The 11632-nt window shown below is 35.5% G+C and overlaps 1 protein-coding gene across 1 annotated transcript; it reads left to right on the top strand.

Moving 5' to 3' along the window:
- The first annotated feature begins 3355 nt into the window (after positions 1 to 3355).
- On the top strand, positions 3356 to 10531 carry LOC144446701 (UNC5C-like protein). Its single transcript, XM_078136525.1, has 7 exons — positions 3356 to 3378; positions 3913 to 4081; positions 5196 to 5237; positions 5705 to 6622; positions 7350 to 7496; positions 8652 to 8831; positions 10139 to 10531. The coding sequence occupies exons 1-7, from the start codon at positions 3356 to 3358 to the stop codon at positions 10529 to 10531; spliced, it is 1872 nt and encodes a 623-aa protein (XP_077992651.1).
- The last annotated feature ends 1101 nt before the right edge of the window (positions 10532 to 11632 follow it).

The following is an 11632-nucleotide window of genomic DNA, read 5'->3' on the forward strand; positions in this document are numbered from 1 at the left end:
TTATCTATTTGTAAACTGTCTGGCATTGTGATTATATGCATTGTGCTATCTATTTGTAAACTGTCAAGCATTGTGATTACATGCATTGCGTTGTCTATTTGTAAACTGTCTGGCATTGTGATTACATGCATTGTGTTATCTATTTGTAAACTGTCTGGTATTGTGATTACATGCATCGTGTTATCTATTTGTAAACTGTCTGGCATTGTGATTACATGCATTGTGTTATCTATTTGTAAACTGTCTGGTATTGTGATTACATGCATTGTGTTATTTATTTGTAAACTGTCCGGTATTGTGATTACATGCATTGTGTTATCTATTTGTAAACTGTCTGGCATTGTGATTACATGCATTGTGTTATCTATTTGTAAACTGTCTGGCATTGTACATGCATTGTGTTATCTATTTGTAAACTGTCTGGCATTGTGATTATATGCATTGTGCTATCTATTTGTAAACTGTCTGGTATTGTGATTACATGCATTGTGTTATCTATTTGTAAACTGTCTGGCATTGTGATTACATGCATTGTGTTATCTATTTGTAAACTGTCTGGCATTGTGATTACATGCATTGTGTTATCTATTTGTAAACTGTCTGGCATTGTGATTATATGCATTGTGTTATCTATTTGTAAACTGTCTGGCATTGTGATTATATGCATTGTGTTATCTATTTGTAAACTGTCTGGCATTGTGATTACATGCATTGTGTTATCTATTTGTAAACTGTCTGGCATTGTGATTATATGCATTGTGTTATCTATTTGTAAACTGTCTGGCATTGTGATTACATGCATTGTGTTATCTATTTGTAAACTGTCTGACATTGTGATTACATGCATTGTGTTATCTATTTGTAAACTGTCTGGCATTGTGATTATATGCATTGTGTTATCTATTTGTAAACTGTCTGGCATTGTGCATGCATTGTGTTATGTATTTGTAAACTGTCTGGCATTGTGATTACATGCATTGTGCTATCTATTTGTAAACTGTCTGGCATTGTGATTACATGCATTGTGTTATCTATTTGTAAACTGTCTGGCATTGTGATTATATGCATTGTGTTATCTATTTGTAAACTGTCTAGCATTGTGCATGCATTGTGTTATATATTTATAAACTGTCCGGCATTGTGATTATATGCATTGTGTTATCTATTTGTAAACTCTCTAGCATTGTGCATGCATTGTGTTATCTATTTATAAACTGTCCGGCATTGTGATTACATGCATTGTGTTATCTATTTGTAAACTCTCTAGCATTGTGCATGCATTGTGTTATCTATTTATAAACTGTCCGGCATTGTGATTACATGCATTGTGTTATCTATTTGTAAACTCTCTAGCATTGTGCATGCATTGTGTTATCTATTTATAAACTGTCCGGCATTGTGATTACATGCATTGTGTTATCTATTTGTAAACTCTCTAGCATTGTGTTATCTATTTGTAAACTGTCAAGCATTGTGTTATCTATTTGTAAACTGTCTGGCATTGTGATTATATGCATTGTGCTATCTATTTGTAAACTGTCTGGCATTGTGATTACATGCATTGTGTTATCTATTTGTAAACTGTCTGGCATTGTGATTACATGCATTGTGCTATCTATTTGTAAACTGTCTGGTATTGTGATTACATGCATTGTGTTATCTATTTGTAAACTGTCTGGCATTGTGATTACATGCATTGCGTTGTCTATTTATAAACTGTCTGGCATTGTGCATGCATTGTGTTATCTATTTGTAAACTGTCTGGCATTGTGATTATATGCATTGTGTTATCTATTTGTAAACTGTCTGGCATTGTGATTATATGCATTGTGCTATCTATTTGTAAACTGTCTGGCATTGTGATTACATGCATTGTGTTATTTATTTGTAAACTGTCCGGTATTGTGATTATATGCATTGTGCTATCTATTTGTAAACTGTCTGGCATTGTGATTATATGCATTGTGTTATCTATTTGTAAACTGTCTGGCATTGTGATTATATGCATTGTGCTATCTATTTGTAAACTGTCTGGCATTGTGATTACATGCATTGTGTTATCTATTTGTAAACTGTCTAGCATTGTACATGCATTGTGTTATCTAAATTCTATAGCATTGTAATTGTAATAGGTAAATATATGGATATCATTAACTATACAATATGTTGCTTGATGTCTGTAATAGGTAAGTATATGGATACCATTAACTATACAATATGTTGCTTGGTGTCTGTAATAGGTAACTATATGGATATCATTAACTATACAATATGTTGCTTGATGTCTGTAATAGGTAAGTATATGGATACCATTAACTATACAATATGTTGCTTGGTGTCTGTAATAGGTAACTATATGGATACCATTAACTATACAATATGTTGCTTGGTGTCTGTAATAGGTAAGTATATGGATATCATTAACTATACAATATGTTGCTTGGTGTCTGTAATAGGTAAGTATATGGATGTCATTAACTGTACAATATGTTGCTTGGTGTCTGTAATAGGTAAGTATATGGATATCATTAACTATACAATATGTTGCTTGGTGTCTGTAATAGGTAAGTATATGGATATCATTAACTATACAATATGTTGCTTGGTGTCTGTAATAGGTACAAATATATGGATATCATTAACTATACAATATGTTGCTTGGTGTCCGTAATAGGTAAATATATGGATATCATTAACTATACAATATGTTGCTTGGTGTCTGTAATAGGTACAAATATATGGATATCATTAACTATACAATATGTTGCTTGGTGTCTGTAATAGGTAAATATATGGATATCATTAACTGTACAATATGTTGCTTGGTGTCTGTAATAGGTAAGTATATGGATACCATTAACTATACAATATGTTGCTTGGTGTCTGTAATAGGTAAATATATGGATATCATTAACTATACAATATGTTGCTTGGTGTCCGTAATAGGTAAATATATGGATGTCATTAACTATACAATATGTTGCTTGGTGTCTGTAATAGGTAAATATATGGATGTCATTAACTGTACAATATGTTGCTTGGTGTCTGTAATAGGTAAATATATGGATATCATTAACTGTACAATATGTTGCTTGGTGTCTGTAATAGGTAAGTATATGGATACCATTAACTGTACAATATGTTGCTTGGTGTCTGTAATAGGTAAATATATGGATACCATTAACTATACAATATGTTGCTTGGTGTCTGTAATAGGTAACTATATGGATATCATTAACTATACAATATGTTGCTTGGTGTCTGTAATAGGTAAATATATGGATGTCATTAACTGTACAATATGTTGCTTGGTGTCTGTAATAGGTAAGTATATGGATATCATTAACTATACAATATGTTGCTTGGTGTCTGTAATAGGTAAGTATATGGATACCATTAACTATACAATATGTTGCTTGGTGTCTGTAATAGGTACAAATATATGGATATCATTAACTGTACAATAATAGGTTGCTTCCTGTTAAAATTATCATAACTGTGATAGAAATAATCATATCAACTACATGCGATGGGTCACACATTGATTTCGATATATTTCTGTGATAAAAAGTTAAGGTTAGTTTAAGAAGTTTGTAGAGATATACGACATTCTATTTCAGGCCAAATGGTATCTGTATAACTAAATTTTGAGAGCAACAATTTGAAAACACCAGTGTTGGATAACCATCGATTTAAAAACGGTTACCACTGTCGTATATCGTATTTTTATGCCTGTCTAACCTATCTACTTTCACTTTAGGGAGAGAGGAATAAGTGTTAACTTTAGAACAATGCACACACGCAGTCCCTTGAGTACAAGCTGCTTGGTATGGTTTTGATACAAGACGAAATCGATTCGGGGTTAAAGTTCATATCATATGCTAATATACGCTTCAATGTTATATTTTGAAGGTCTGGCGATGACTTCATTGAAGAAAGTCAATCTGTGGTTGTTGCTATCTGTGTAATTTCGCTGATAATATTTGCGATTGCTGTACCGACTGTGTACTATTGTGTTCGTAAACATTGCGGAGTTGGTCCCTGTTGTAAGCCTGGGTCAAAATCGTGCACTGCCTGTGAGGTAATGTTGTCTGTCTATTATCGCCTCACACTCTGTCTGTCTGTCTCTGTCTGTCTGTCTGTCTGTCTGTCTGTCTGTCTGTCTGTCTGTCTGTCTGTCTGTCTGTCTGTCTGTCTGTCTGTCTGTCTGTCTGTCTGTCTGTCTGTGTCTGTCTGTCTGTCTGTCTGTATCTGTCTCTGTCTGTCTGTCCGTCCGTCTGTCTGTCTCTGTCTCTATCTCTGTCTGTCTGTCTGTCTCTATCTGTCTATATGTCTGTCCGTCCGTCCGTCTGTCTGTCTGTCCGTCTGTCAGTCTGTCCGTCTGTCTGTAAGTCTCTCTCTGTCTCTCTCTCTGTCTGTTTCTGTCTCTCTCGCTCTCTGTCTCTGTCTGTCTTCCTGTCTGTCTGTCTGTCCGTCTGTCTGTCTGTCTGTCTGCCTGCCTGCCTTTCTCTCTCTCTCTCTCTCTCTCTCTCTCTCTCTCTCTCTCTCTCTCTCTCTCTCTCTCTCTCTCTCTCTCTCTCTCTCTCTCTCTCTCTCTCTCTCTCTTCCTCTCTCTCTTTAACACGGCCTCCCTTGGGTATAGTTGTTAGAGCTCAAGCTTAGTAGTCGGGAGGGTTTGAATCCCACTAGAGACAGGGATTTTTTTCTGCGGTGGTAAGATCCAACCACATTATAATTGATAATTCTAAAGGCAGTTGTTTCCCACTCTTACCACCTTAGTCAGTTGTTTTTGGATTAAACCAATGCCCGTGTTTGAATCTTATTGGCTAAGCTGAAGGCCAGAACTCCCAAAGACTAGATGAGCGCACAACGATATTTTTTTACAATGGTAGCAGTGCAGGGATGTAGTAGCAGTATTATTTGGAACTGGTGGCAGGGATGGGATCATGCCAAAATCACGAAATAGTGGCAGATAAAGAAATCAGTCAAAGGAAAAAAGTGACCCCCCCCCCCCTAATTTCCATGTTCTAAAATATGACCCTCCCCAGGACTGATTTGTAAAAAGTAAACCCACCCATTCCCTTTGTAATTACTGAAGGCTCCCTAACTACACGTTAAAAATATGATTCTGGATTGTACAAGTTGAGTATTTGGTGTAATAAATTTGACGTATTTTTGAATTCTTTCTCTCATAGGAAAAAGAAAAAGTGCTGTCAGACATCATAGTATCCTACTTGGTATGTATGTATACATTCATATTGTTTTTCAAATACAATTAAAGTTAGCAATATCTGAAAAGTAGTAGAATTAGATGTATGTGGCATCAGTTAGTACATAACTACTAGTATGTTGGTGACGTGTAAGTTGTTCTTATATTTTTATTACTCGATGTCATGTTATATAAATTATATATAATTTCATAAAGACATGAAGTGAACGAATGGCCGATTGCTTTATGTGGCTAAGGGACCGGACAGTTTCTCCAGCCCGGGGGGGGGGGTGATTTTTCCAACGGGCCGACGACTGACCCCCTTCTCTATAAAACTATCCAAAACGGTCCATAAAGCGTTAACGTGAGATACATTGACCGATTAATGGTGAGTGAGTGTGTGAAGGAAGAAGGAAATTTACTTTTCAGTATGTATTGTATTCGGTTTTTAATCATTGGATTATTAATTGATAGTTGATTAAAATATATTCCCAGGTGGAGGAACCACCTGCAGAAAAGATTCGGCCAATACGATTAGAGCCGGCAAACTCTTTACATTCAAAGAATGACGCTCCGACTGGTTATGATATGACGTGGCGCCCACAATCCCTACTGGTACTTTCAAGTTGTAAAAGACCGTTTCCTTCCATTGAACCTGTCCCAATCCAGCAAGTCGTTGAAGTTGATGTTGTCGACCAGGCCTCCGACAACGAAACGACGGAAGCGCCTAGTCATGACTTAGAGCTATATGTGTCAGAGGCAAAAATGCATATTGAGAAAGCAAAAGAGGAAGGCACTTCGAGCGATATCGTACACGTCTTTTCAAATGCCGTTTTTAGTGCAGGGCTATTCAACGTTGAGGGCGGGTACCTAACTCTCGAGAACATGGACATCAGTTTGTTTATACCACCAGGTGCTCTGCAGGAGAAGGAAGAAATGGTTTATCTATACCTAAGTTGTGAAGAAAAGGATAGACATCCTGTGTCTCCAGGTACAGTCTCTGTCAGTTCAGTTATTCAATGTGGCCCCTCTGGTTTGAAGTTTCAAGAGAGAGTGGTTTTATCATATCAACACTGTGCAGACGATGCAAGTGGAGATGTTCGAGTGGCGGTTCTTTCGAGTGACAGCGATGAAGAAAAAGACCCTGTCTACAAGAACTTGAAAGATGATGAAACTTCAATGTGTATCATACAAGAAAACAAATGTATTGTCTACGTCTCGCATTTCACTGGTTTTACCTCAGTAGCAGAAACTGTAATTACAGAGAAACATGAGGACCAGGGGAGTCAGACTGAAACAGTGGTAGCTAAGAAATGGGTTGAAATCATTGGGTTCCACGGTACTCTGAACACCGATGTAAAGAAATTACCAATAAGGGTGTACTGTGTGAATAAAACAACTGATGCTAAACAGGTAGCTATTTTTTTTGTTTTTGAAGTGATTTTGGTGACGGTGATTTTTAAGCGAAGCTGTTGTACTTCGTGAATGTACTATCTGCAGTATCTGGTCTCATAAGCTCTTCAAGCAAACAAACAAATAATTGACACCGAAAAAGATGCAACGGTACGTGATCACAAAAGCGTGTAAATTTAACGATTTATACGAACTTGCGAGGATGTAATCATTAATTCATCATGATGACTTAGATAGCAACAAAATAGGGGTATTGTGTTATGAAATTTAAGTCATTCCCACGGAGTGTAAATGAAATCAAGGAACTGAATTATCACTGGGGTTTTTCCCAGACTTAAAGTTGTTGGTAGGTTTTACCCTTGTAGTGTAATCAAAACAGGGAACGATGTCAGGCAATGTTAATTACCGTGCAAAGATGATATTATTTATTACATAGTAGGCCGAATGAATTACAATTACAACCGATTCCTTGTTTCGTAGAACTGCTGTGTCGTGATCAGAACGTTGCTTTATCATTCTTGGATAACTAAACTGGCTTTGAAGGTGCAAAGCTATCTTCTCCATTTCACACCGACATGAATTCGTTCCGAGGCAAACAGGACCATAATGCACAGCGGCAGAATGCAATGTACACAAATACACACCGTGAACAATTAGTTATCAAGTTTGTAAATCATCATATTATCCACTATTCTTGTACAGTACTTTCTCCAACAATTCTTTTCAGCTTGTGTTAGAAGAAGAGTATCGCATGTCGGGCTACCAGGCCGATGCACCGAAAACAATGTCGTTTCTTGATAGCGGACTTGACCTTGAGTTCCAAATGATAGAAATAAACAAGTCTTGGAAAATTGATGGCACGGGACCAATTCAGGTGAGTAATATTTACAATATAGTGACGTAATAACAGCCCATATATAGCATGCAGCAATTACTGTAAACTGCATAGTTACAGCTTATAGCATGCAGCAATTATAGCATGCAGTAATTACTGTAAACTGCATAGTTACAACTTATAGCATGCAACAATTAATGTAAACTGCATAGTTACAGCTTATAGCATGCAGCTATTACTGTAAACTGCATAGTTACAGCTTATAGCATTCAGCAATTACTGTAAATTGCATAGTTACAACTTATTGCAGTAATTACTGTAAACTGCATAGTTACAGCTTATAGCATTCAGCAATTACTGTAAACTGCATAGTTACAGCTTATAGCATGCAGCAATTACTGTAAACTGCATACTTACAACTTATAGCATGCAGTAATTACTGTAAACTGCATAGTTACAACTTATAGCATGCAGTAATTACTGTAAACTGCATAGTTACAGCTTATAGCACGCAGTAATTACTGTAAACTGCATAGTTACAGCTTATAGCATGCAGTAATTACTGTAAACTGCATAGTTGCAACTTATAGCATGCAACAATTAATGTAAACTGCATAGTTACAACTTGTAGCATGCAGCAATTACTGTAAACTACATAGTCACAACTTATAGCATGCAGCAATTACTGTAAACTGCATAGTTACAACTTATAGCATGCAGCAATTACTGTAAACTGCATAGTTACAACTTATAGCATTCAGCAATTACTGTAAACTACATAGTTACAGCTTATAGCATGCAGTAATTACTGTAAATTGCATAGTTACAACTTATAGCATGCAGTAATTACTGTAAACTGCATAGTTACAACTTATAGCCTTCTGCATTCAGCCTTGTACCACTAGTATGAAAGCAGTGATCAGAATTTGAAGGGGGAAATTAGTAAAATAGGCTAGCTGATTTTTTCTTTCCATTGCCCGTAATTTCCTCACATTTGGTTGATTATTCACGCTTTACATTAACTAATTAAAATAAAACTGATTTTTCTCACTGGTTTCCTTTTCCTTTTCCGTTACACCAGACTGAATAAACACTTTGTTTATTGGTTAAATAAAGACACCTCGTCTTCTTCAATTCCACTCCTGCATCCGATAAAAATATAAGTGAAAAGATGTATATCTTTTTATCTTTTAGAGTATTGACAACGAGGCAGTGATGACGTCATCTTATACAGCCTGTTCCTATCGAATGGCCAAAGTAGACGATACATCAAAGACTTTCGATTGCGCTGTTAATTCTTTCCAGCGTGAAAACCCAAAATACGATCAAAATAAAAGTCTCCGTGTAAATTTCACAGTCAACGAAGAAAAACAGGTGATAACACATAACATACCTTAAATATCATTTGTGAGATGGCGCAGGTTAAGTCACAAGTGAATGGATTTATTCACTGAATATAGAAAAAGGAATAAAAAATATGTACATTTCAAAAGAAGTTGTTATCAGGTTAAAACATCCGGTGAGAACCACATAAATAGTTTTATTAGAACTAGTCAAGTCTGTGACCCTGGCAAAATAAAGTATACAAGTGCGTAACTGTGCAATAAAAAGAAAGAGATGAATGAAAATAAATTATATGAACAGTAGTAGTAGTAGTAGTAGTAGTAGTAGTAGTAGTAGTAGTAGTAGTAGTAGTAGTAGTAGTAGTAGTAGTAGTAGTAGTAGTAGTAGTAGTAGTAGTAGTAGTAGTAGTAGTAGTAGTAGTAGTAGTAGTAGTAGTAGTAGTAGTAGTAGTAGTAGTAGTAGTAAATAAACTAATGAATAAAATTATGATATAATTATGATTGGAGTAGTATTTACAAATAAAACAGATACTAAGTTAAAGGAATATGTATACTTATTTCATACAAATTGACTCAGAGGTGAGCTTTTGAGTTATGTCTTTGATATGACTCGGTACTGAGTTCCAGTGGTGAGTAGCTGCATATTTAACATTGTCTTTGCGTTGAGTCAGGTTAACTTTAAGTATGTAAAAAGCGCAATTCTTTTCAACTGATAACGTGCATTTTTGAATGCAGTTTTACAATGTGATTAGCGCACACAATCCCCACTACTTCATATTGCAATCTTTCAAGTCAGATAACCAGCATGATAATTCAGTGCCCTGAATATAAGACGTTTACCTTGTGGTGACTTTCTTTGCTGCCAGCTCCGTACAGGACGATTGCTTGTAGGATTTTTTTAATGAATATCGATACTTGTTTTCAAACCACAGACACGTGTGGGCTGGGATTGCACTGTTGAACAGTCTTGTAACTAAAAACCACAGACAAGTACTTATAATCGGTTAAACGTTTTATTCATATAAATCTTCCATATCAGACTAAAATATATTATGTACGTGGTAAGTGAAATGACGTAATATTCAGTCGAATTAAACCCTTGTGTCTTTGATTTTTATATTTTGCATATTTAATTCGTTGTATTTGGGCCAGAGGCCTGGAATTGAAATTAACATTATTTGTATCCGATGATTGAGGATTTCCAAGAGTATGCTTGACATCAAGTATAAAAAGTTGTGTTTTGGTTACAAGCAGGAATGGTATAATGCGAGCCCACAAGTGACTGCGGCGTGAGTCAATTGGTCATGTATTTTTTCACTTATTTGTCTTTTTTTTCAGGCTAGCTCTAGACTCGGACTCGAAGACATAAAAGCAAAATACGCCCTGAAAGGGAAACAGCTTACGACTCCACGGTTAAAATATCATCATCGAGTCGAGCTAAGCCACAAATTAGATCCGAACAGCCCCCTGGGAAACGATTGGCGAATGGTAGCCGACAAAATTGGTCTTAGCTATGACACCATTCAACAAATCGAGGCACAATTTCAACGTAACATTATTGCAAGTCCGACGAGAGAAGTGTTGAAATATTGGGATGCCATGAACAGGGAGTCATCGACAGGATCTGACGAAATTGGAAATTTGAAGAAGCTTAAAAACATCTTGGAATCGTCAGAACGCTCAGATGCAGCTGAAATTGTGAACAACGTCATCTCGACAATGCAGAAATAAGCTTAGTTCCAACATAAATGACTAGTCAACTGACATGGGTTGGTTAATAGTTGATGTTAATTACATGTATCATGATGAAAGTGGTTGTCAAATTTTAGGGTAGTATTTGAAAGTGTTAAACCTGTACTGGCAGAAAGTGTGATTTTTTTAAATCAAGTAACCAAAGATTTATTCATTAAAGAGTGCCCAATTACTTATAAAAAGATATTGCATCTGTTAATTATAGTGGTTAATATTATCTGTAGGTGGTGTAGTGACAAATTTATTTCTTGAGTGAAAGCTTGGTTTTGAATATGTTGCCAAGTTCAAACTACTACAGTTGTAGTATCGTTTTTCAATCGGATAATCACAAGTTATACAATGAAAAGTGTTAGAAACCAATGACTAGGCATTGTATATGTCAATCAGTAATCGATCTTATCCATACGTATTGCGATAACAGGTTTAAATCATGATCGCCGTTAAGGGTGCTGATTTTTGAGTGCGGAACCAAAATTCAATTTTATTTGATTTACAGCTACAAAAAATAGGTTTATTCACAGGTGATGCAATACTATTCACGGTGTACGATATTACTCGTTAAGTTATTGTATCTAACAAATCAGTTGCAACAATGTAACATTAACAGTTTGGTAAAATTTGAATGTTTGACTATTCGATAAAGATATCTGGGTAAGTTTATTTCTTGCAATATCTTAGCTAGGTGGGGCATGCGTCGGTTTGTTATAGAGTTTGTGAACAGTAGTTACTATTATTTTTATTTCTATAAATTTTATGCGATTTCATAATAATTATCATATTTTCATACCTATTTTTTTAAAGAATTAAATAAAGCTCATTTCCCCAGCAATCAAAATAACAATATCTATTTATCATGTAGAAATACGAATTTGGTATTAAGGTAAAATTAATTTTTTCCTCTGCCAGGGCAATAAAAGTTCAAGTCGACAGAAGTAACAAATATTGACGTGATCTGAATAATTGAATACTATTTTTAGTAGACATTTTATCATAGTCAAATTACTACCTGTATCTTGATAAAGATGTTGAGAAAGACACGATAGGTTTTTCGTTATTGACATTGTTTTGTTTTACCATATT

The sequence above is a fragment of the Glandiceps talaboti genome, chromosome 2 (genome assembly GCF_964340395.1).
Source record: "Glandiceps talaboti chromosome 2, keGlaTala1.1, whole genome shotgun sequence".
Taxonomy (NCBI): domain Eukaryota; kingdom Metazoa; phylum Hemichordata; class Enteropneusta; family Spengelidae; genus Glandiceps; species Glandiceps talaboti.

What these genes read in the sequence shown, in the direction of transcription:
- LOC144446701 (XM_078136525.1), top strand. Translation starts at nt 3,356, where the DNA reads ATGTTGCTTGGTGTCTGTAATAG. An exon ending in TTGCTTGGTGTCTGTAATAG is followed by an intron (nt 3,379 to 3,912) that starts GTAAGTATATGG and finishes TATATTTTGAAG; the next exon opens with GTCTGGCGATGACTTCATTG. An exon ending in ATGGCACGGGACCAATTCAG is followed by an intron (nt 7,497 to 8,651) that starts GTGAGTAATATT and finishes TTTATCTTTTAG; the next exon opens with AGTATTGACAACGAGGCAGT.